The sequence below is a fragment of the Nerophis lumbriciformis genome, linkage group LG08, assembly GCF_033978685.3.
Source record: "Nerophis lumbriciformis linkage group LG08, RoL_Nlum_v2.1, whole genome shotgun sequence".
In the NCBI taxonomy this organism is placed as follows: domain Eukaryota; kingdom Metazoa; phylum Chordata; class Actinopteri; order Syngnathiformes; family Syngnathidae; genus Nerophis; species Nerophis lumbriciformis.
The window spans coordinates 1,687,501-1,713,507 of record NC_084555.2 but is presented as its reverse complement, the minus strand read 5'-3'; the positions used below and the strand labels follow the sequence as shown (position 1 = coordinate 1,713,507).

General features: G+C 41.3%; 2 protein-coding genes across 8 annotated transcripts in view; one reads left to right on the top strand and one right to left on the bottom strand.

Moving 5' to 3' along the window:
• On the top strand, positions 1-16,985 carry acvr1l (activin A receptor, type 1 like). The gene is made up of 10 exons (XM_061968110.2): positions 1-167; positions 552-629; positions 5,733-5,984; positions 6,062-6,273; positions 6,341-6,440; positions 8,218-8,364; positions 11,255-11,530; positions 13,278-13,475; positions 13,546-13,676; positions 16,316-16,985. The coding sequence occupies exons 2-10, from the start codon at positions 563-565 to the stop codon at positions 16,445-16,447; spliced, it is 1,515 nt and encodes a 504-aa protein (XP_061824094.1). The 5' UTR covers positions 1-167; positions 552-562; the 3' UTR covers positions 16,448-16,985.
• Positions 16,839-26,007, bottom strand: part of d2hgdh (D-2-hydroxyglutarate dehydrogenase) — a 15,189-nt gene continuing 6,020 nt past the window's right edge. For all 7 annotated transcript variants that reach the window (XM_061968106.2, XM_061968105.2, XM_061968109.2 and 4 more), the window contains 7 exons: positions 24,787-24,980; positions 24,550-24,718; positions 24,330-24,473; positions 22,116-22,258; positions 21,174-21,339; positions 19,671-19,961; positions 16,839-17,378 (listed from right to left, as the gene is read on the bottom strand). In XM_061968106.2, coding sequence (XP_061824090.2) covers positions 19,699-19,961; positions 21,174-21,339; positions 22,116-22,258; positions 24,330-24,473; positions 24,550-24,718; positions 24,787-24,980 — 1,079 coding nt within the window. In that variant the 3' untranslated portion in view covers positions 16,839-17,378; positions 19,671-19,698. The remainder of the gene's footprint in view (positions 17,379-19,670; positions 19,962-21,173; positions 21,340-22,115; positions 22,259-24,329; positions 24,474-24,549; positions 24,719-24,786; positions 24,981-26,007) is intronic.

Below are 26,007 nucleotides of genomic sequence, written 5' to 3'. Positions count from 1 at the left end.
TGGTGACGTCATGATAGCCTGGAAGGAAAACAAGCGAGTGGCTGGGCTGGGCTGTGGCCCTTTTCGGTGGCTTCCATCGCCAATTCTCACTTTTGACGAAAACACCCAAACCCGTGAACACGTCGACGTAACGGGATGAGGTAGAAGCCAACACCCGTGTGTGCAGGGTGAGTGTAAAGCTTTTGAAAAGTTCGGTGGCTGCGCTTTGGTGGTGTAGCTACTTTAGCATGCTTAGCTAGGCTAACAGCAGAAGCTCCTTTCTGTTTTAAACTGGCGCCTTGGAGACGGCGATATTTGACTAATAAACATTATTGGAAATGTTCCCCGCAGGCTACACGAAACAAAACCTCTGAATTTGGGGACGAACCTTAGAGTGTACTAGTCACTGTGCATGTACGTCGGCGGTAGGCTAAGCTAATTGATGAGATACATGATGATTGACAGCGACTTGTGTCCCGCCCATTCAAATGCAATTAGGAAACTGTCGCAAAGATAGTGGGCGTAAATGTCATTATGTGCAACTCTGACCTTATCTTCTTATCTTCCACAAGTGCACTGAAACATGGCTTGGAGGAGTCTTCACGTCCTGCTGCTGCTTTTCAAGTGGTCCTTTCAAGCATCAAGCTCAGGTAGCTGCTTGTCTTCTCTCATCATTCATGTCTGTTTCTTGTATCCACCCTGCAAACGGAGCAAAGCATCAAGTACTAGTGGTACGGCTGGGCGATATGGCAAAAAAAAAAAAAAAGACCAAGATTAAGTTTTTCATATCACCCGGTCTCGATTAATATCACAATTTATTTTTCTCCCCCGTTCTGAAAGCGGATTGTGCCATGCACGATTATACAGAGTACCTACTGTTTACTACGGCAGTAGCTTGAAATATACATTTCCACCATGTTGGTTTATGGCAGAACCTGGGCAAAATACGGCCCATTAAAGGGGAACATTATCACAATTTCAGAATGGTTAAAACCATTAAAAATCAGTTCCCAGTGGCTTATTATATTTTTCGAAGTTTTTTTCAAAATTTTACCCGTCACGCAATATCCCTAAAAAAAGCTTCAAAGTGCCTGATTTCAACCATCGTTATAAACACCCGTCCATTTTCCTGTGACGTCACATAGTGAAGCCAACACAAACAAACATGGCGGAAAGAACAGCAAGCTATAGCGACATTAGCTCGGATTCAGACTCGGATTTCAGCGGCTCAAGCGATTCAACAGATTACGAATGTATTGAAACGGATGGTTGTAGTGTGGAGGCAGGTAGCGAAAAGGAAATTGAAGAAGAAACTGAAGCTATTGAGCCATATCGGTTTGAACCGTATGCAAGCGAAACCGAGGAAAACGACACGACAGCCAGCGACACGGGAGAAAGCGAGGACGAATTCGGCGATCGCCTTCTAACCAACGATTGGTATGTGTTTGTTTGGCATTAAAGGAAACTAACAACTATGAACTAGGTTTACAGCATATGAAATACATTTGGCAACAACATGCACTTTGAGAGTGCAGACAGCCCAATTTTCATCAATTAATATATTCTGTAACATACCCTCATCCGCGCTCCCCCCTTTAAAATTTTCAAAGACTATAAAAATGGGACCCATTACCTCCCTGCTTGGCACTCAGCATAAAGGGTTGGAATTGGAGGTTAAATCACCAAAATGATTCCCGGGCGCAGCCACCGCTGCTGCCCACTGCTCCCCTCACCTCCCAGGGGGTGATCAAGGGTGATGGGTCAAATGCAGAGAATAATTTCGCCACACCTAGTGTGTGTGTGACAATCATTGGTACTTTAACTTTAACTTTAATCCGGCCCGCCAGACGTTTTACATCATTTTTTTAGACCTTTAACATCAAAACCGTCGCCGCCATTATGATGTGCAGTGCTGTTTTTAAATGACCGTAAGTCTTGGAACTATTTAAAGTATTTCAATGGTTGAAATCTGCGTGAGTGTTATAGGAGTTATTACAGTAATCTACGTCACAGCAGCTCAGACCGGGAACAAAGCAGAGTGGGTGGTGTTTTTTTTCGGAGCAGCCAGACCCAATTGCATGTGTCAAATTTCTGCATAAAAGTGATAATATAAATCATATTGTAGATGTTTATTACCCGTTGAATTCATATTTTGCTGTTTGTTACATTTTTGTTGTGTTTTGCTTGAGTGTAAAAGATACACAACTATGGAGGAGCTGGTCTGAGAAATAAAAGAGGAGCGATGTTCATATGTTGTTAATATTCAGTGTTTTATTGTTCGTAGTTAATATTGTAAATCCCACTTTCTTTTTTTAATGTACATTGTGGGTGTCCCATTCAGTAAAAAACTACAATTTTTTGAGGTGGTTTGTTATAACTTTTTTAGAATTCTATCGGACATTGTGACTTTTGATATTAGTGTTCCTGGAAAAAAAAAGGGACCCAAACACACATACTGTACAACATATTTTTACAGCTAAATATGTATATATTTTATTTGTACACACATACACATTCGCCCCCCCCCCAGACACATTTTTTTCTCTCGATGTGGCCCCCTGAGTCAAAATATTTGCCCAGCTCTGGCTTAAGGTAATATATGCTTACAGCTGACAACTGTCATTTTGTTTATATATATGTGTGTGTGTGTGTGTGTGTGTGTTGTGTGTGTGTGTGTATATATGTATATTTGTGTTTGCGAGAGCAGTGTTTTTCAACCTTTTTTGAGCCAAAGCACATTTTTTTCATTGAAAAAAAATCCGGGGGCACACCATCACATCCTCGTCGCCATTGTTGTGTGCCAAACTTGTCACTTATTAGTTCACTTATTAGCAATCTAAACTTAATAATACACCAAAAGAAAGCTTATTGTCTTTTTCTGCCTTTTATTCCCGCTCTTACTTTTTCCACTTCCAGGTGTCCAACACCAGAGGTGGGTAGAGTAGCCAGAAATTGTACTCAAGTAAGAGTACTGTTACTTTAGAGATTTAATACTCAAGTAAAAGTAAGGAGTATATTTACTTGAGTAAAAGTAAAAAGTATGTTGTGAAAAAACTACTCAAGTATTGAGTAACTGATGAGTAACCTGTCCGTTTAATGACTGCAACAAATGGCTTACAAAAACATAAAAATAGCATTGAGCAAATTCAGAGCCAGGAATATCTCTTAAGCAACTAAAACTTAGACTTCCTTTTTATTGTCATTAAATTTGAACTTTACAGTACAGATAAGAACGAAATTTTGTTGCATTAGCTCATGGTAGTGCAGGATAAAAAAGCAATAAGGTGCAGATATAAATAAATAGATTACTGTACAGATAAATATATTGCACTTTTTTCATATGCATCCAGGTTTATGGATGCATGTTATATTGTCTTTTTTATTCCAGCGAGTTAATCCATTTTGGGGGGTGTTGAGGGGATAATTATGATGCGTTCAAGAGCAAACAATAATATATATTAAATAATAATACATTAACATAAAAAAAATTAAGGCAAATTGAGCCATAATAACTTAACAGCACCATAGGCTCAGTAGGCAGAGATTACAAAGGAAAATAAAAAGTTAGCCTTTACGCAAACCTTAAACTGCTAGGTGTGGGCTGCATCTGGGAACACACTGATTGGTGTTTCTATGCATGCGCGCGTGTGCGTGTGCGCGTGTGTGTGCGTGCGTGCATGCGCGACTGTGCGTGTGTGTGTGTGTGTGTGTGTGCGTGTGTGTGTGTCTATGAGGCTGCAGTACGTTAATAAATGTCCCCACACGATGTACATTTGACAGTGATTCATAGCAGGGAAGTTACCATCAGCCTACGGTGACAGCCAAAAATATCTACTAACGTTACTTACCGCGATGTGCTTTGTTGAGTTCATGTAAGCTTAAGCTTGTTAATCATGTGACCGCCTGGCTCTGTTTGATTGGTGAAACGGAGTCAAACGTCACCAGTGACTGCATGTGATTGGTGAAACGCAGGCATGCGATAGATCCTACTTTGAAGGTCTGTCTGACAAACCAAAACAAACAAAGCGTGCATTAACAGATAGATAAAAATCAGTAGCGAGCTGAATGTAGATAAATGGAGCGGAGTAAAAGTAGCGTTTCTTCTCTATAAATATACTCAAGTAAAAGTATGTTGCATTAAAACTACTCTTAGAAGTACAATTTATCCCAAAAGTTACTCAAGTAGATGTAACGGAGTAAATGTAGCACGTTACTACCCACCTCTGTCCAACACACAACATATGTCATCATATCCTGTGTCCCCCGCCCTTAAGTTCCCCTTACAATGGTTTCGGTATTGTCCTGTGACCCGAGTAACCAATACATGACAGACACCTCTTCTCATCAAATACCTGACACAATTGTTCGATGTGACTTCAAACCATAACCATCATTGATGCTCTTGTCTCAAAGTAGGTTTGCAAAGCAATGAGCTACCTGCTGCCACCTACTGGTATGGAAGAGTATTACATGGTTACTCTGCTGATCTCCAGACAGCACAGATACTCTACAACGGCACATTGTTAGACACAAGTAATAAAGGGATTTGTGAAATTCCCTGGTGTTTTTGCCCAACATTCACACCACATAAAGCATTGTGTTGCTACTGGTCCGACGTTTTCTACAAAGAAAACATTAAAAACAACTTAAAGCCTTGTCCAGCTGTTTAGTGACGTATACGATTCATGTTTACATAACTTTTACTGCAAATGAATATCGGCTCCAAATATTGGTTATTGGTAACCAGACTCTCGCCAGCCCCTTGTAGTTCGCTGAGCTGCACACAAGGGTCTGGGCTTAAAGGCATTGCAAACTCCTTCCAGATAGCAAAAAATAATGAACCAATCAGGATCGCTGGGCGGGATTTCATAGATGTGACGTAGCGCCGAAGGGACTGTTTGATTCAAACAACAATGGCGGTACGCAGCGAGGAGTCGTGTGCTGACATTGATTCTGCTATTGCAACTGTTTTGCGACATCGATCGAATATTAACTATTTAAAAGATGAACAGTTTTGAAGGCATTTATTGGTGGCAAGGATGTTTTGGCCTTTCTTCCGACCGAGTTTGGATTTCCCAGCGCCGCTCTAATCAGCGTCACGGGTTGATTTCGATGTGAGTGGTTGAAGTAGCACGTCATTCAAGATAACGGACAAGTGGTTTATCCAATCACATACAATGATTTTTTTTACACAAAGGCCCCGCCTTCTGAAATACATCTAATGAGTATTCCCAGATTCATGTGTGGAGCTCAGCGAACGACAAGGTTCTGGCAAGAGTCAGGTTAGGTTATTGGTCTCCTTGACTACTAATAATTGTCGGCCCTGGAAAAAGAACACATTTGGTCGATCTCGAGACAAACTTCATTTGTTCAACTTCTTTAGTTATACTTGTGGTGTTCCTCAATGTTCCATTTTAGGTCCCCTCATTTCCATAATTTGGGCTAGTCAACTGGTAGCCTGCGAGTTCAGTTAAAAGAACTTGTGAGAGATTTTGGGAAACACCAGAGTGCTGTCATAGTGTTCTTTGACTAGCTTTTTTGCAGAAGGTCCTTTTAAAAACAGCAGAGTGTTTCTGGTACGCTGACGAAAAAAATAGACCATAAACAAATGTCTACTGTAGAGGATGCTGGTTCTTGGGAATGTACAAAATAAGATTATAGGTGAAGGGAAAAGTCCGGTCCTTAGCTTTCTGGAAATATGGCCCCCAGAACAATTGAGTTGAATATCCCTGTTTTATGGTCTTCCTCTACAGATGGGCAGTTAGCGTGCCTGTGCGACAGTCCAAAATGCCTCCAGGATCAGTGCCATGGCACGCGCTGCTTCTCCTCGGTGCGCGTGGGCTCCAGCGGCGTGGTGTTTGAGCGCGGCTGCTTGGAGGGCCCCAAGAAAACCCGCTTGCACTGCTCCACGCAGCCATCCTCTCACCAGGCCATTTCCTGCTGCTCCCATGACATGTGCAACCTCAACACCACCAGGAGCTCTGTGATGGCTCTGCTGCCTTCAGGTGCATGGAAAAGCAACAGTTTTCCCAAGATCTAGTTTGTTATACTTTTTCTTAAACGTGAACTGTCCACCGTGTAGCCCCGCAGGAAGAGCCGGTGGGGTACAGCTTCGGGATGCTGGCTCTCTTGGTGCTGGGTCCCATTGTGGTTCTGGCTCTGCTGTCCGTGCTGTCTGCGCTGGCCTGCAGGAAGCTCCACCATGGCCGCCTACAGAGGCTGCAGGAGTTCGACACGGAGCAGGGAGCAGTGGACGGCCTCATCACCTCCAACGTGGGGGACAGCACTTTAGCGGTAGGATGACCAGGACAACACTGATGTCACATTGATATGACTAAATGGGTTTGTCTCCTCTTTTTAGGACATGCTGGATCACTCATGCACATCAGGAAGTGGTTCAGGTCTTCCATTCTTGGTCCAGAGGACTGTTGCTAGGCAGATCAGTCTGGTAGAGTGTGTCGGTAAGTGGACAGCTTATACTATTTTAAATTATATTTACCCAGTCGTCAGTTTCATTGTACATTTAATTATTATTTAGTGGTTTTATTTACCAGCAAGCAGCCGCCTTGTCTTGTTTAGTTATTTTTTGTCTCCTTTCGGTGTCATAGTATTCCTTTATTGGATTGTATTTAGTAGTTAAAGTTAAAGTACTAATGATTGTCACACACACACTAGGTGTGGCGAAATTATTCTTTGCATTTGACCCATCCTTGATCACCCCCTGGGAGGTGAGGGGAGCAGTGAGCAGCAGAGCCCGGGAATCTTTTTTGGTGATTTAACCCCCAATTCCAACCCTTGATGCTGAGTGTCAAGCAGGGAGGTAATGGGTCCCATTTTTATAGTCTTTGGTATGACTCGGCCGGGGTTTGAACTCACAACCTACCGATCTCAGGGCGGACACTCTAACCACTATTTCACTGAGTAGGTGGTAGTAGGTTAGTGCTCATGCATCACAATAAGAAGGTCCTGGGTTTGATTCCCGGGTCGGGGTCTTTGTGTGTGGAGTTGACTGCGTGGGTTCTCGCCGGGTACTCCAGCTTCCTCCCACCTCCAAAGACATGCACCAGGCTTAATTGGCAACACTAAATTGTCCCTAATATGTGAATGTTGTCTGTCTGTCTATGTTGGCCCTGCGATGAGTTAGCGACTTGTCCAGGGTGTACCCTTCCTTCTGCCCGAGTGCAGCTGGGATAGGCTCCAGTCCCCCTGCACACCGGGAGGGACAAGCGGTAGGAAATGGATGGATGGATTGTATTTATTATATGGATTGTGTTCACATTGTGGTGTTTTAGTACACCAAACAAACAGTTGGGAGTTGTTTTGTCACGTACGTATATAAACACACGAGAAATGTAACAATATGAACATTTGATATTGCGATTGTGACCAAAATGATCATGCTTAATGTTATCACGGCATTATTGAATGTTGCTCAAAAAGTATTTTTTACATATACCGGTACTGAATCATTTCAACCATTTTTTTATTATGGTAAATAATTATCAGACACATTATACTTTCTTTGTCAGAAAAAACAATAAATATTGCTCTTGTTAGCATTTAAGGTAGTTAGTGCTAACTGCTTCTCCAAGAAATGAGCACTGTTGGTTGATTGTAGTGCGCTAATAATTAATCACAGTTTTGCGATAATTGAAATTTGAAACAATTAATATTAATCGTCTGGAGTTGTGTTGTGGTGTGTGGTCATTACCTGTAATCATTACATCCCTAATCAACACTACCAAAAGTTTAGAGTCATTTAATAAGACAGGGAAATGTATCTGACCCTTACTGTATATTTTCTACACATGGAATTTTAGTGCATGTGCCTCACAATAAGAAGGTCCTGAGTTCAAGCCCGTTGTTATGTTCTCCCCGTGACTTCGTGGGTTCCCTCCGGGTACTCCGGCTTCCTCCCACCTCCAAAAACATGCACTTGGGGATAAGTTGATTGGCAACACTAAATTGGCCCTAGTGTGTGAATGTGAGTGTGAATGTTGTCTGTCTATCTGTGTTGGCCCTGTGACGAGGTGGCGACTTGTTCAGGGTGTATCCCACCTTCCGCCAGAATGCAGCTGAGATAGGCTCCAGCACCCCCCGCGAGCCCAAAAGGGTCAAGCGGTAGAAAATGGATGGATGGAATGGGAATTATAGTTTAAGTTAGCACCTGTTGTACGACTGGTCTTCCTGTGGTGTTTCACCCTCTCAATTTGGTGATTTTCTGTCTGTCCCTCCAAGGCAAGGGGCGATACGGTGAGGTGTGGCGAGGCCAGTGGCAGGGCGAGAACGTTGCCGTCAAAATCTTCTCCTCCAGGGACGAACGGTCCTGGTTCCGAGAGACGGAAATCTACAACACTGTGCTCCTGAGACATGACAACATCCTGGGTGAGTCTGCTGCACCATAATCACAATTGGCGATAATAGGGACGCAACTAACAACTTTTTTGATCGTCTACTAATCATCCATTACCTTAACGATTAGTTGGATTATGAAGCATAAACCTATTTAGTGGCTCTAATTTCAGCCATGCTGATATCAAATTTGTCACACTTTTATTCTTTTGCTTTTAAATTGGTGTGAGTCTTGTGGTCCTCTTTGTCTTTTATTATTCTATTCTATTTTATTGATTTGTTTTTTACTTGTTATATTTTAAATGCTTGTAATTACTTTTTATTGTTTCTTATTATGTGCAGCATTCTGGAAACAGTTATGTTATTACTGCTATATAAATAAAAGATTGGATCGGACAAATTCAGCTAATATATTATTGTGTTAACTAACAAACATGACTAATTCATTCAGAAATAATTTATTTATACTGTTAATGTTCTGCTCAATAGGCTGTTACTGTTTTTTATGAAAACCAAGGACAGCAAAACACAAAATAGGAGCAATATAAACAAACAAAACCAGAAGTATCCAGCCCCCGCCCCCTAAAAACAAAATGTGATCTGTTTAAAAAGCTGCACACAGGTATATTAGTGATTATTGATCAACTCATGGCATTTTTAGCAATTTAATAGCCAAACTGTTCAGAATGAATTGAGTCTGTCTAATAGATTGTATATTTATTATTGTATATATCGGCACCATGGTGTGTGTGTGTGTGTGTGTGTGTGTGTGTGTGTGTGTGTGTGTGTGTGTGTGTGTGTGTGTGTGTGTGTGTGTGTGTGTGTGTGTGTGTGTGTGTGTGTGTGTGAGTGATGTTTGTTAATGTACCTTTTCTTTTTTGTACTGCAAATTGACGCTGCTTCACACCTTAATCATAACACACAGAGATGTAACAGTCAAACAAATTGATACTTTTGACGTCTGACTTTACTGAAGTGACTGATGATAACCAATTAACCGTTTTTTTATGCACATGCTTACTTAGCGTATGCTATTGCCCAATTCGCAACTGGACTAGAAAATGAGTCAGAAACTCATTCATAACTCATGCTAGTGATTGTTTACCCGATAAATAAATAAAAAAAGTCAAAAAAAAATCTTAACTATAAAACAACAAGCCAGTCTTTTGAACGGAACAGCTCCTTTTTTTATTTATCTCCCTCATTGATGTGCATTTTTGATCAATAGACAATTAAACTTTATCAACTAAACACATATTTACACAACTGTGCTTGAGGAGGAACAGGATGAAGAAAATCTTATATTTCCTGCCCCCTTCAACATAATAAGTACCGTATTTTCCGCACTATAAGGCGCACCGGATTATAAGGCGCACCTTCAATGAATGGCCTATTTTAAAACTTTGTTGATATATAAGGCACACCGCATTGTAAGGCGCATAGAATAGACGCTACAGTAGAGGCTGGGGTTACGTTATGCATCCCGTAGTTGCGAGACCAGTTGTGGCTCAATATTGGTCCATATATAAGGCGCACCGGATTATAAGGCGCACTGTCAGCTTTTGAGAAAATTTGAGGTTTTTAGGTGCGCCTTATAGTGCGGAAAATACGGTAGTCTTACTTAACGGATAGCCCAGATTTACAAGCATACAAACCAAACAAATATATCCAAATATAATGAAAACAAACAAAAAATAGTTTTTCTCTTTCAAAGAGTTATGAATTCCATCCCTAGTATAAAATTAAAAAGTACTTGGATTAATTTAGACCAGTGTTTTTCAACAACTGTGCCGCGGCACACTAGTGTGTCATGAGATATTGTCTGGTGTGCCGTGGGAAATTAAGCAAATTCACCTAATTTATCACAAATATTTTTTGCAAATCAATAACTATAATCTGCCAATAATGTGCCGTTGCTTAGTGTCTGTGCTGTGTAAAACTCGGCAGGGTAACCACGTAATACTCCATGTCAGTAAGTGGCAGCAGGTAGTTAATTGCTTTGTAAAAGTCGGAATGTGTCGGGTGAGACGAGGGTGGTTCGTTGTGATCCCAATATGCAGAGCGCAGCGTGCAGGTAAAAAGGTATGTAATGCTTAAACCCAAAGTGAACGAAAGGGAAAGGAAAAGGCTATGCGAAACGGCTACAAAGTAAACAGAGGCAGAATGCTGGACGACAGCAAAAACTTGCGGCGTCCACAAAGTACATTCGTACGGGACATGACAATCAACAATGTCCCCACAAAGAAGGATAGCAACAACGTAAATAGCCTTGCTTGCTAACACAAAACAGGTGCGCGGAATAGCGCTCAAAGGAAGACATGAAACTGCTACAGGAAAACACCAGCAAAACAGGAAGGGTCACCTAAATAACAGCGCAAGACTAGAAGTAAAGCACTACACCCAGGAAGACACCAACAAAATCAAAATAAGGCACGACGACCTGGTGGAGTTACATTTTTTATGTTTTCTGCTGGTGATTTTTTTTATGAAAAAAATGTGCCGTGCCTCAAAAAATGTTGAAAAACACTGATTTAGACAAGGTTCAGCCGGGGGGTCTTGGCTAAAATAATAGTAAAATCTATTTTTCACACAACTTCGTCTCACGCTTGTTAGCTAGCTAGCTAGCAAGATAGCAAGCTAGAATGATCTTACCGAGTTGAGATGGCACGGTCCAGATGTCCGACATCTTCTCGTATCACAGATGTACTGCCATAAAAAACAAGGTCTGCTTTGCAAAATGAGCAAGGTAACAAAATTAGGGTGAAATGTTCCCACACTTTGTTTTGCACTCACTCGCTTCCGTCCATTAAAAACGTGAGTGACTATTGTCGACAAGTGAATTTTCCCGCAGCCGATTTTATTGTCAATATGCGTCAATGAATTGTTACACCCTTAATTCATACGTTCACGCCACTCATCGCAGGCTTCATGGCGTCCGACATGACCTCGCGCAACTCCAGCACCCAGCTGTGGCTCATCACCCACTACCACGAAAACGGCTCCCTGTACGACTACCTGCAGCGGGTGGCTGTGGAGCCGTCGGAGGGCCTGGCCATGGCGGCGTCCATCGCCAGCGGCCTGGTGCACCTGCACACGGAGATCTTCGGCACCGAGGGCAAGCCGGCCATCGCACACCGGGACCTGAAGAGCAAGAACATCCTAGTGACCAAAGAGCTGCGCTGCTGCATCGCCGACCTCGGTAAGAGGAAACCTCTCCTAGTACAATTTGGTTTCAGAACAGTTGGAAAAATATATTTAAAGGGGAACATTATCACAATTTCAGAAGGGTCAAAACCATTAAAAATCAGTTCCCAGTGGCTTATTTTATTTTTCAAAGTTTTTTTCAAAATTTTACCATCACGCAATATCCCTAAAAAAGCTTCAAAGTGCCTGATTTTAACCATCGTTATATACACCCGTCCATTTTCCTGTGACGTCACATAGTGATGCCAACACAAACAAACATGGCGGATAGAACAGCAAGCTATAGCGACATTAGCTCGGATTCAGACTCGGATTTCAGCGGCTTAAGCGATTCAACAGATTACGCATGTATTGAAACGGATGGTTGTAGTGTGGAGGCAGGTAGCGAAAACCAAATTGAAGAAGAAACTGAAGTTATTGAGCCATATCGGTTTGAACCGTATGCAAGCGAAACCGACAAACGACACGACAGCCAGCGACACGGGAGAAAGCGAGGACGAATTCGGCGATCGCCTTCTAACCAACGATTGGTATGTGTTTGTTTGGCATTAAAGGAAACTAACAACTATGAACTAGGTTTACAGCATATGAAATACATTTGGCAACAACCTGCACTTTGAGAGTGCAGACAGCCCAGTTTTCATCAATTAATATATTCTGTAGACATACCCTCATCCGCTCTCTTTTCCTGAAAGCTGATCTGTCCAGTCCAGTTGGAAATGCATCTGCTTTGAGTGTCGCAGGATATCCACACATTCTTGCCATCTCTGTCGTAGCATAGCTTTCGTCGGTAAAGTGTGCGGAACAAACGTCCAATTTCTTGCCACTTTTGCATCTTTGGGCCACTGGTGCAACTTGAATCCGTCCCTGTTGGTGTTGTTACACCCTCCGACAACACACCGACGAGGCATGATGTCTCCAAGGTACGGAAAACAGTCGAAAAAACGGAAAATAACAGAGCTGATTTGACTCGGTGTTTGAGAAAATGGCGGATTGCTTCCCGATGTGACGTCACGTTGTGACGTCTTCGCTCCAAGAGTGAATATTAGAAAGGCGTTTAATTCACCAAAAATCACCCATTTAGAGTTCGGAAATCGGTTAAAAAAATGTATGGTCTTTTTTCTGCAACATCAAGGTATATATTGACGCTTACATAGGTCTGGTGATAATGTTCCCCTTTAAAAACATTTTCTTGAATTAAAAAAAAGTAAAACAATATAAAAACAGTTACATAGAAACTAGTAATGAATGAAAATGAGTCAAATTAACTGTTAAAGGTTAGTACTATTAGCACACACAATCATGTGTGCTTACGGACTGTATCTCTTGCAGACTGTATTGATATGTATTGATATATAATGTAGGAACCAGAATATTAATAACAGAAAGAAACAACCCTTTTGTGTGAATGGGAGAGGGAGGTTTTTTGGGTTGGTGCACTAATTGTAGGTGTATCTTGTGTTTTTATGTTGATTGTAATTAAAAAAAACAAAAAAAAACAATACTGATAATAAAAAAAACGATACCGATAATTTCCGTTATTACATTTTGAAGCATTTATCGGCCGATAATATCGGACATCTCTAGAAAAAAATTATAAATATTTTGTGAAAAACTCAAGATTAGATTTTTGCCGAGTCATGGCACACCACAGTTGGTATACCAATCTTCATTACACGACTATTGAAAGAGAAGAAAATGCAAGAGAGAAAGTGGCCTGTGATTGACTGCTGGTGTTTCAGGGTTGGCGGTGACACACTCCCAGGCAGACAACCTGCTGGACGTGGGCAACAACCCCAAAGTGGGCACAAAGCGCTACATGGCGCCTGAGGTCCTGGATGAAAGCATACAGACGGACTGCTTCGACGCCTTCAAGAGAGTGGACATCTGGGCCTTCGGGCTGGTGCTGTGGGAGATAGCGAGGCGCACGTACAGCAACGGTAAGTCTTGATCCGCAAAGACCTCCTCAATGTGTCGGCGCCGATAAAGTCCCTCAATCCCTCCCTGCAGGTATCGTAGAAGAATACAAGCCTCCGTTCTACGACCTGGTGCCAAACGACCCCAGCTTTGAGGACATGAGGAAGGTGGTTTGTGTGGAGCAGCAGAGGCCTTTCATTCCCAACCGATGGTTCTCTGACCCGGTATGTATTTGTCTCATCACCGCCTTCCTGCTTACAACACTATATTGTCAAAAGTATTTGGCCACCCATCCAAATGATCAGAATCAGGTGTCCTAGTCACTTGGCCCGGTCACAGGTGTATAAAATCCAGCACTTAGGCATGGAGACTGTTTCTACAAACATTTGTGAAAGAATGGGTCGCTCTCAGGAGCTCAGTGATTTCCAGCGTGGAACTGTCATAGGATGCCACCTGTGCAACAAATCCAGTCGTGAAATTTCCTCGCTCCTAAATATTCTAAAGTCAACTGTCGGCTTTAGTATAAGAAAATGGAAGAGTTTTGGAACAACAGCAACTAAGCCACGAACTGGTAGGCCATGTAAACTGACAGAGGGGTAAGTGGAGGAATTATGGTGTGGGGTTGTTTTTCAGGAGTTGGGCTTGGCCCCTTAGTTCCAGTAAAAGGAACTTTGAATGCTCCAGGATACCAAAACATTTTTGGACAATTCCATGCTCCCAAATTTGTGGGAACAGTTTGGAGTGGGCCCCTTACTCTTCCAACATGACTGTGCACCAGTGCAGAAACAAAGGTCCATAAAGACATGGATGACAGAGTCTGGTGTGGATGAACTTGACTGGCCTGCACAGAGTCCTGACCTGAACCCAATAGGACACCTTTGGGATGAATTAGAACGGAGACTGAGAGCCAGGCCTTCTCGACCAACATCTGTGTGTGACCTCACCAATGCGCTTTTGGAAGAATGGTGGAAAATTCCTATAAACACACTTCACAACCTTGTGGACAGCCTTCCCAGAAGAGTTGAAGCTGTGATAGCTGCACAGGGTGGCCCGAGATCATATTAAGAATGGGGTTGCACTTTAAGTTCATATGTGAGTCAAGGCAAGTGGCCAAATACTTTTGGCAATATAGTGTATTTAATTCAGCCTCCTGCGATAACGATATATTTGTCACATTTTAATATAGGTTACAAAAGCTCATAGTTTGGCTGCTGATGTATGAAGTAACATGACATCATTTCCAGTTGTATTACCGTATTTTTTCGGAGTATAAGTCGCACCGGCCGAAAATGCATAATAAAGAAGGGAAAAAACATATAAGTCGCACTGGAGTATAAGTCGCATTTTTGGGGGAAATTTATTTGATAAAAGCCAACACCAAGAATAGACATTTGAAAGGCAATTTAAAATAAATAAAGAATAGTGAACAACAGGCTGAATAAGTGTACGTTATATAAGGCATAGATAACCAACTGGTATGTTAACGTAACATATTATGGTAAGACTCATTCAAATAACTATAACATATAGAACATGCTATACGTTTACCAAACAATCTGTCAATAAATCCCATGAAATCTTATACGTCTAGTCTCTTACGTGAATGAGATCAATAATATTATTTGATATTTTACGGAAATGTGTTAATAATTTCACACATAAGTCGCACCCCCGGCCCAACTATGAAAAAAACTGCGATTTGTTAAAACACCGCTGTGTACACGGACGTAGGGAGAAGTACAGAGCACCAATAAACCTTAAAGGCACTTCCTTTGCATGCAGGCCCAGTCACATAATATCTACGGCTTTGCACACACACACACACACAAAGGAATGCAAAGCGTACTTGGTCAACAGCCATACAGGTCACACTGAGGGTGGCCGTATAAACAACTTTAACACTGTTACAAATATGCGCCACACTGTGAACCCACACCAAACAAGAATGACAAACACATTTCGGGAGAACATCCGCACTATAACACAACATAACAAATACCCAGAACCCCTTGCAGCACTAACTCTTCCGGGACAAGTGTGGAACGTGCCACCCCATTCCTAATATGATCTCGGGCCACCTTTTGCAGCTATTACAGCTTCAACTCTTCTGGGAAGGCTGTCCACAAGGTTGCGGAGTGTGTTTATAGGAATATACGCCCACCTCAACCTCCTCATGCTCTCTCAGGGAGAGCATGTCCCAAATTCCAAGCTGCTGTTTTGAGGCATGTTAAAAAAAATAATGCACTTTGTGACTTCAATAATAAATATGGCAGTGCCATGTTGGCATTTTTTTTTTTTCCATAACTTGAGTTGATTTATTTTGGAAAACCTTGTTACATTGTTTAATGCATCCAGCGGGGCATCACAACAAAATTATGCATAATAATGTGTTAATTCCATGACTGTATATATCGGTATCGGTAATTAAGAGTTGGACGATATCGGCAAAAAAGCCATTATCGGTCATCTCGAGTGTGAATCTTTGGGCATCTAACGATTTGATTAAATGACCATTCCTGTGGTGGGGTGACCGTTTGATTCTCCATTCAACACAATTCGTGTTTCAAATAGTTTCTCACAGGGTATTATTTGGTATAATAAAGTTAGAAAAGCTCCTTCTGGTTGCATGGAGATGGCCAAAATATTTATTTGTATTAAAAAACAAGATATGAAAAACAAACATTTTTTAATGATTATAAATCGATTTTTTTGGAATGAATCGATATAGAAGAACCGCGATTCGGCTATGAATCGATTTTTTGTGCACCCCTGATCAAGGTGCATTATCACAATATAACGGTAATATTAAAAGCTAATTTTTTATCAGCCAACCCTAATTTAACTTTTCCTCTCCTCCTCTCAGACGCTCTCGGCGCTAGTAAAGCTGATGAAAGAGTGTTGGTACCAGAACCCGTCGGCCAGGCTGACAGCGCTGCGCATCAAGAAGACCCTGGATAAGATCCACAGCTCCCTGGACAAGGTGAAGGACTCGTGAGAGGAGCGTCCCTTCTCCCGTGGTTGCCTTCCACAGACTTTCTTTGGATGAGAGAAGGGAGGGACGTGCGTCTGCATGAAGAGGACCGGGAACACCCGGGAATGTTTTCATCTTGCTAGAGACAACCGGGATAATGATATTACCACACCACATGTCCATTGAGCTCCGCACTGGGCTTTATCGTCATAGTGCCGACCCTGCAAAATAGGAATACATCAGCTTATATAATAATCCAAGTCTTGTGCAAAGATCAATGAATACTTGTTTACACTTTTTTTTTTTTAAGATATGGTGGAGGTTTACTATGTAAGTGAGCTGGGCCTCTGCATACTCCTCCCATCATGCCTCGCTGCACAAGCCACCTGAATAAAGACAAACAGAACACTCCGTCTCCTGTAGGAAGCTTTTTATTTATGCCTTGGAGTTGCCTAGCTGTGCGCTTACAGGTGAATTTGCTCACAAGTGCTGTTTTGTTAGGGGGAAAAACAAAAGTAGCTTCTTTTTCTTTTTTTTATATGTAATAAAAACACTTCCTGCACTCCTGGCTACAGTCGTCTCTCGCCACACTACGATATCACTCGTATTACGATGATGTCATTGTTTACCTCCATGTTAAGCAGAGTGTGAAACCTCTGATGCACTTCATCTTCATCTCTACATTGATGTGTCAAAGGACCAACTGCGAGACTCAGTCTGTTAATATTGCCACAACTATCAAGGTGGGCGTGTACTTTCAGCACTTCAAAGCCCAGTTTTGACAGAAATTACCCAAGATGGGACTAAAGTACTTCCACGTAGTGGCCAGGCGACAACCATTGTAATGACGCTTGTCTGTCTGTGTTGGCCCTGCGATGAGGTGGCCACTTGTCCAGGGTGTACCTCGCCTTCCGCCCAAATGCAGCTGAGATAGGCTCTAGCACCCCCCGCGACCCTGAAAAGGGACAAGCGGTAGAAAATGGATAGATGGACGGACGTACAAATATGCATGAACACACTATCAAACGGTTTAGTAAGTATGAATTGTTTTAGTTACAAACCCCGTTTCCATATGAGTTGGAAAATTGTGTTAGATGTAAATATAAACGGAATACAATGATTTGCAAATCATTTAACTCATTCAATTGAATGCACTACAAAGACAAGATATTTGATGTTCAAACTCATAAACTTTTTTTTTTTTTTGCAAATAATAATGAACTTAGAATTTCATGGCTGCAACACGTGCCAAAGTAGTTGGGAAAGGGCATGTTCACCACTGTGTTACATCACCTTTTCTTTTAACAACACTCAATAAACGATTGGGAACTGAGGAAACTAATTGTTGAAGCTTTGAAAGTAGAATTCTTTCCCATTCTTGTTTTATGTAGAGCTTCAGTTGTTCAACAGTCCAGGGTCTCCGCTGTCGTATTTTACGCTTCATAATGCGCCACACATTTTCGATGGGAGACAGGTCTGGACTGCAGGCGGGCCAGGAAAGTACCCACACTCTTTTTTTTACGAAGCCACGCTGTTGTAACACGTGCTGAATGTGGCTTGGCATTGTCTTGCTGAAATAAGCAGGGGCGTCCATGAAAAAGACGGCGCTTAGATGGCAGCATATGTTGTTCCAAAATCTGTATGTACCTTTCAGCATTAATGGTGCCTTCACAGATGTGTAAGTTACCCATGCCTTGGGCACTAATGCACCCCCATACCATCACAGATGCTGGCTTTTGAACTTTGCGTCGATAACAGTCTGGATGGTTCGCTTCCCCTTTGGTCCGGATGACACAATGTCGAATATTTCCAAAAACAATTTGAAATGTGGACTCGTCAGACCACAGAACACTTTTCCACTTTGCATCAGTCCATCTTAGATGATCTCAGGCCCAGAGAAGCCGGCGGCGTTTCTGGATGTTGTTGATAAATGGCTTTCACTTTGCATAGTAGAGCTTTAACTTGCACTTACAGATGTAGCGACCAAGTGGTTTTCTGAAGTGTTCCTGAGCCCATGTGGTGATATCCTTTAGAGATTGATGCCGGTTTTTGATACAGTGCCGTCTGAGGGATCAAAGGTCACGGTCATTCAATGTTGGTTTCCGGCCATGCCGCTTACGTGGAGTGATTTCTCCAGATTCTCTGAACCTTTTGATGATATTATGGAGCGTAGATGTTGAAATCCCTAAATTTCTTGCAATTGCACTTTGAGAAACGTTGTTCTTAAACTGTTTGACTATTTGCTCACGCAGTTGTGGACAAAGAGGTGTACCTCGCCCCACCCTTTCTTGTGAAAGACTGAGCATTTTTTGGGAAGCTGTTTTTATACCCAATCATGGCACCCACCTGTTCCCAATTAGCCTGCACACCTGTGGGATGTTCCAAATAAGTGTTTGATGAGCATTCCTCAACTTTATCAGTATTTATTGCCACCTTTCCCAACTTCTTTGTCACGTGTGGCTGGCATCAAATTCTAAAGTTAATGATTATTTTCAAAAAAATAAAAAAAAGTTTATCAGTTTGAACATCAAATATGTTGTCTTTCTAGCAAATTCAACTGAATATGGGTTGAAAATGATTTGCAAATCATTGTGTTCCGTTTATATTTACATCTAACACAATTTCCCAACTCATATGGAAACGGGGTTTGTATATACTCTGATGATTAACTTGTGTGATGACTGTATTATGCTGATAGTATTTATTTATACCATGAATTGATTAACGTGGACCCCGACTTAAACAAGTTGAAACACTTATTGGGGTGTTACCATTTAGTGGTCAATTGTACGGAATATGTACTGAACTGTGCAATCTACTAATAAAAGTCTCAATCAATCAATCAATCAATCAAAACCCCGCAGTGAGTGAACTTGTCCACAAGATGGTGCCATAGCACAAACAATAACACACCTTTTCTACGTCTTTGCTTGTGAATATGAAAACGATTTGCATTACGGCCATTAGCAAAGAAAAATCCATAAATTAGCCACACCGTTTTATAAGCCGCAGGGTTCAAAGCATTGAAAAAAAGTAGTGGCTTATAATCCGTAATTTACGGTAGCGCAATAAACAACTAGTAAGTTCTGCAGTTGAGCTATATCACTGGTCACTGTTCTTTAACACATAATCACATTTTTATTTCCAACTTCCGTCTTGTTATCACATCATACAAATCAACTAAACAATTTGTCTTAATAGCTCACCTCTGTGCACAAAAGATGAAGTTGTTTTCACATTACTGTACCTTCATTAGCCTTGAAGGACGTCTCACGTCACCGCAGGTGGTCTGGTAAAGTCTTGTATGGGTTGAGGATGCCTTTGGGGTCCAGCGTAGCCTTAATGACGGCCATCAAGGCGACGGCCCGGCTGGATTTACTGTAGTAGACGTAGTTCCTTTTCTTCAAGCCCAGTCCGTGCTCGGCGCTGACGCTGCCCCGGCAGCCGGACGTCCACTCGTAGACGAAGGGCTCGATGGCGGCCAGGAGGGCGGGGTCTTGAGCGGGAGAGGTGATGTTCAAGTGGAGGTTGCCGTCTCCTACACAGAGAAGGGAACATAAGTCGTTGTTTAGGGTTGATGAAACTGATTCATCCACCTCCATCATTAACAGACAATCCATCCATCCATTTTCTACCGCTTATCCATTTTGGGGTGGCGGGGGGTGCTGGAGCCTATCCCAGCTGCATTCGGGCGGAAGGCGGGGTACACCCTGGACAAGTCGCCACCTCATCGCAGGGCCAACACAGATAGACAGACAACATTCACACTCTAGTATTCAAGTCACGAAATGTAAATGGAATATTGTTGGCGGTTTTTGGATGGTTATTTATTGGGTTTTGTGGGCGGAATAAAGGACCTCCTATTGGCTATGCTGTAAGCAGACTTTTATTTACAAGTTAGAATGCATTTTTGATCAAATCCATCCATAGTCATGTCTTTCATTTTACCATGAATTGATTAACATGGACCCCGACTTAAAGGGGAACATTATCACCAGACCTATGTAAGCGTCAATATATACCTTGATGTTGCAGAAAAAAGACCATATATTTTTTTAACCGATTTCCGAACTCTAAATGGGTGAATTTTGGCGAATTAAACGCCTTTCTATTATTCGCTGTCGTAGCATAGCTTTCGTCGGTAAAGTGTGCGGAACAAACGTCCAATTTCTTGCCACTTTTGCATCTTTGGGCCACTGGTGCAACTTGAATCCGTCCCTGTTGGTGTTGTTACACCCTCCGACAACACACCGACGAGGCATGATGTCTCCAAGGTACGGAAAACAGTCGAAAAAATGGAAAATAACAGAGCTGATTTGACTCGGTGTTTGAGAAAATGGCGGATTGCTTCCCGATGTGACGTCACGTTGTGACGTCATCGCTCCGAGAGCGAATATTAGAAAGGCGTTTATTTCGCCAAAATTCACCCATTTAGAGTTCGGAAATCGGTTAAAAAAATATATGGTCTTTTTTCTGCAACATCAAGGTATATATTGACGCTTACATAGGTCTGGTGATAATGTTCCCCTTTAAAGACACCGTTTGGGAACAATTAAGGTATGTAAATAAATATCTACTAATTCTTTGTGTAACTATCTAATTTTACAACATAAATATCTGCAGCTTATAGTCCGGTAGGACTAATATATGGAAAAAATATTTTTTTCTTTAAAATTTCAGTGTGTGCAGTTTATATGCTGGTGCACGCTACAGTCCAGAAAATACAGTACCGGTACTTTCTTTGTCTCACCTACGTGCCCGTATCCCACCACGCTTTTGGCTCGTCCCCCTAGGTGCACCCTCATGTCAGTCACCAGCTGGTAGATCTTCTCCACGGGAAGCGAGACGTCATACTTGTATGTGAAGCCATCGTGAGTCAGAGCCTCTGTGACGCGCTCGCGCATCGACCATAAAGCCTTCAAGGACACAACGAGCAAAAAATAAATAAATAAATCACATACAGAAAACAATTAACGCTGCAAATGAATGTCTTTGAAGGAAGAATTATTATATTTCCATACCTAAATTCTAAGTTATTGATTATTTGCAAAAAAGAATTTAGTTTCTCAATTCGAACATTAAATATCTTGTCTTTGCAGTCTATTCAATTGCATATAAGTTAAAAAGGATTTGCAAATCATTGTATTCTGTTTTAATTTACAAATTACACAACGTGCCAACCTCACTGGTTTTGGGTTTTGTACAGTATATAGCTGCGGCTTATATCGACCAAAAAGCCTTCAAGGACAAATGAGCAGAAGAAAAACAAATAATTCACATACAGAAAACCAATTAACACTGAAAATTAATGTCTTTGAAGTAAGAATTATTATATTTCCATACTTAGAACATAAAAAAAACTCTAAAACCTTCTAATTATGTGTTTTTACATAATGAGCCCTCTAAACATGAAAGAACACCCACATAACCACCTTTACACTTATAGTCATGCTACGGAGGCTGAGCCAATCAGCATTCCCGATACTGAACAGTGGTCTCCTTTAATGGCTATTTCTACTGTAGTATTGATGTTTGTTTTTACTTCATTTTACCATTTAATGCTTGAAAATAACACATTTTAGGACAACACCTTGCAAGTTGTACATCGCAGCTTTTACTTCCCTGGTAGTAATGCTGCCCCCTGCTGGTCTCAAAGTCAACTTTGCTCATTTCCAATTTGGAGCCACATTACCTTGGTTTTGGAGTCCTCTGTTGCCACTGTCCCGTCGGTGACCAGTGATGAGGTCATGGCCTCTTCCAAAAAGTTGTGCAGCTTCTCTTCGTCGTGCCTTGCGTCAGATCCAGACGTTTCTATGACGATGTAGAACGGACAATCTGCAAGATAGAGAGGCAAGGAATAAATGCTATTCTGTTTTTATACAAATAATTGTTCATGGTTGTGTTGACATTTACTTTCCTTTCTGCTTTGATTGCCGAGGGGATTGTAATCAGGGAAAGGTTAAATATTAAATAAAAATGAATACATACAGTCGTGGTCTAAAGTTGACATACACTTGTAAAGAACATCATGTCATGGCTGTCTTGAGTTTACAATCATTTCTACAACTATTATTTTTTTGTGATAGAGTGATTGGAGCACATACTTGTTGGTCACAAAAAACATTCATGAAGTTTGGTTCTTTTATGAATTTATTATGGCTCTACTGAAAATGTGACCAAATCTTCTGGGTCAAAAGTAGAGCAACATACATTATCAATTTTGGTGATGTAGAGAAGTTACAATCAAATCAAATCAGCTTCATGGCATGGCCTCTTAACTTCATGTGAGTGATTATGATTGACGACACCTGTTGACTTCCCTGAGCCCATTTAAATAGGGCTCGTGTGATGCAGTCATTAGACTCGGTTACAAACACAACAATGGGAAAGTCAAAAGAACTCAGCACAGATCTGAAAAAACTAATCGTTGACTTGAACAAGTCAGGAAAGTCACTTGGAGCCATTTCAAAGCAGCTTAAGGTCCCAAGAGAAACTGCGCAGACAATTGTTGGTAAGTATAAAGTGCATGGCACAGTTTTGTCACTGCCACGATCAGGAAGAAAACGCAAGCCATCACCTGCTGCTGAGAGAAAATTGGTCAGGATGATCACGAGTCAACAGAGAACCACCAAAAAGCAGGTCTGCAACAAATTGGAAGCTGCTGGAACACAGGTGTAAGTGTCCACAGTCAAGTGTGTTTTGCATCGCCATGGACTGAGAGGCTACCATGCAAGAAGGAAGCCCTTACTCCAGAAGCCACACCTTAAGGTTTGCTGCTGATCACATGGACAAAGAAAAGACCTTCTAGAAGAAAGTTCTGTGGTCAGATGAAACACAAATTTAGCTGTTTGGCCACAATACCCAGCAATATATTTGGAAGAGAAAAGGTGAGGCCTTTAATCCCAGGAACACCATCCCTACCGTCAAGCATGGTGGTGGTAGTATTATGCTCTGGGCCTGTTTTGCTGCCAATGGAACTGTTGTTTTACAGAGAGTAAATGGGACAATGAAAAAGGAGGATTACATCCAAATTCTTCAGGACAACCTAAAATCATCAGCCCGGAGGTTGGGTCTTTGGCGCAAATGGGTGTTCCAACAGGACAATGACCCCAAACACACGTCAAAAGTGGTAAAGGAATGGCTAAATCAGGCTAGAATGAAGGTTTTAGAATGGCCTTCCCAAAGTCCTGACTTAAACGTGTGGACAATGCTGAAGAAACAAGTCCATGTCAGAAAACCAACAAATTCAGCTGAACTGCACCAATTTTGTCAAGAGGAGTGGTCAAAAATTCAACCAGAAGCTTGTGGATGGCTACCAAAAGCGCCTTATTGCAGTGAAACTTGCCAAGGGACATGTAAGCAAATATTAACATTGCTGTATGTATACTTTTGACCCAGCAGAGTTGCTCACATTTTCAGTAGACCCATAATAAATTCATAAAAGAACCAAACTTCATGAATGTTTTTTTGTGACCAACAAGAATGTGCTCCAATCACTCTATCACAAAAAATAAGTTGTAGAAATGATTGGAAAGTCAAGACAGCCATGACATTATGTTCTTTACAAGTGTATGTCAACTTTTGACCACGACTGTATATTCTTTTTCCTGGTTTCCTATTTTCGACAGGTCATAATAAATATCAATATCGACCACATAAAACACTTATATCATGATACAGTTTTCAGTCATATCTCCCAGGCCTAGTAAAGTTACTTCTCTTCAGCATGCAGTGATCACAACAACAAATCATGCACGTCTGTATCACCTCGTACTTGTAGTTCATTTTTTTGCTGATATCAAACCGATATCAATATCAGAACGTATCACCACTAGTTATTGTGTGTGCGTGTGTGTGTGTGTGTGTGTGTGTGTGTGTGTGTGTGTGTGTGTGTGTGTGTGTGTACCAGAGATGGGATTATCCAGTTTCAGATGCGAATTAAGCAGCCTCATACATTCACTGTCCAAGAACTCAAAAGCGGACAGAATTTCTCCCAGCATGCCTTTGCACAGCTGAAAGGTTTTCAGGAGATCCTCAAACGTTTCACATCCTGTTCGCACACACAGAAAAAAGTTGCTGGTTTTGCATCTTTTACAAGTGGGATGCTAAAAGTGAAGAAGTCCTACCCAAAAAAAGCACATTGACAGAATTGGGTTTGTGAGGACAAAGGACAGAGACAGCCGTGATGACCCCCAGCGTTCCTTCAGAGCCGATGAAGAGCTGTTTGAGGTCGTATCCTGTGTTGTCCTTCCTCAGAGTGGCCAGGCAGTCCAGGACCTGCCCGTCTGCCAACACCTGGACCATCCCAGCCACAGAGCATCGGAATGAAACATCTGCAGAGTGAAAATAGAAGTGTTCCTCACCGCTTCTAAACCCAGCACGTTCCCGTGCAGGGAGCCGTAACGCAGCAGCCGCAGCCCACCGGCATTGGTGGCAACGTTGCCCCCAATATGGCAGCTGCCTTTGGCACCCAGGTCCAGAGGCATGATGTGGTCTCGCTGCTCCAGGTAGAGCGACAGGTTCTCCAGAACACAACCCGCCTGGCACGTCAGAACCCCTAAAGAAGGTTCAGGAAATGATCTTCTGTTCAGAATTATCACCGACCACAACATTGGGTACTAAAAATAATCTGTTCTGATTGACACTATCAGACTTTTGTATTGCTGTGCTCAGTATGAGTAATCTACTCAACTGCAGAGACTCCCTGGTGTTTATGTGGGCAAAGAATTTAAAAGAGAAAGGCATTACATTGTGGTTAATTCTTATTACAATAATACGTAATTACAATTACCGGTAATGTACATACAATTATTTTGTAATCATAAATGTTTTTTTTAAATAAATTGACTCCACAAATATAGTATACTTTAAATATAACATGTATTATAATTTAGTAAATTAACAGTATTTCCAATTTATTTTTTTGTAATTAAAATAACCACAATTTTGTATTTAATTGACATATGTTGCTTTAATGCTCCCTGCATTAAAACACAAAATTGTGTTTTAAAATGCATTTTATTAAAATAATAACCCATACAGTATATTGGGGACATTTTTTTTTCCTTTCAGGTACATTTTTATGTATCTGGAACCATTTTTTTGCCATAGCTTTGTTTGTATTACTCCAAATGGAATCATTAAAAAAAAATCCTGTTCAATTTTATTATTATTTCTAAATTATTTCATATATCAGCAATACACCGAGAAATAATTTGACAAAAAAAATCCTTGGGACGTTAAGTGTGTGTATAAAACATTTTTGTATTCATATTTTTCTCTAAAATGAAACCCCAAACAGAGAATTGATAATGATATTAAAAATGATTATATTGTGTAATGACTGCACAATTAAAATGTGTTGTTACAATGGTATTAAAAGGGGATTTTATTGTCCCATGATACTAAACGGCAATTGAGTTTGGAATTGGACACAGTAAAAAATAAAACAATGCATCAAAATGTGTTTTAGTACTAATCTTATGCATACACAGTAGGGCTGTTAAATAATTAAAATATTTAAATCGAGATAATCGCATTTTGTTCACAGTTAACTCAAAATTAATCGCAGATAGATATTTTTC

Excerpts from the sequence above, each read along its gene's own strand:
- acvr1l (XM_061968110.2), top strand. The coding sequence starts at position 563 with ATGGCTTGGAGGAGTCTTCACGTCCTGCTGCTGCTTTTCAAGTGGTCC. Across the intron at positions 5,985-6,061 it reads GATGGCTCTGCTGCCTTCAG|CCCCGCAGGAAGAGCCGGTG; the intron begins GTGCATGGAAAA and ends TCCACCGTGTAG. Across the intron at positions 13,677-16,315 it reads ACCGATGGTTCTCTGACCCG|ACGCTCTCGGCGCTAGTAAA; the intron begins GTATGTATTTGT and ends TCCTCCTCTCAG.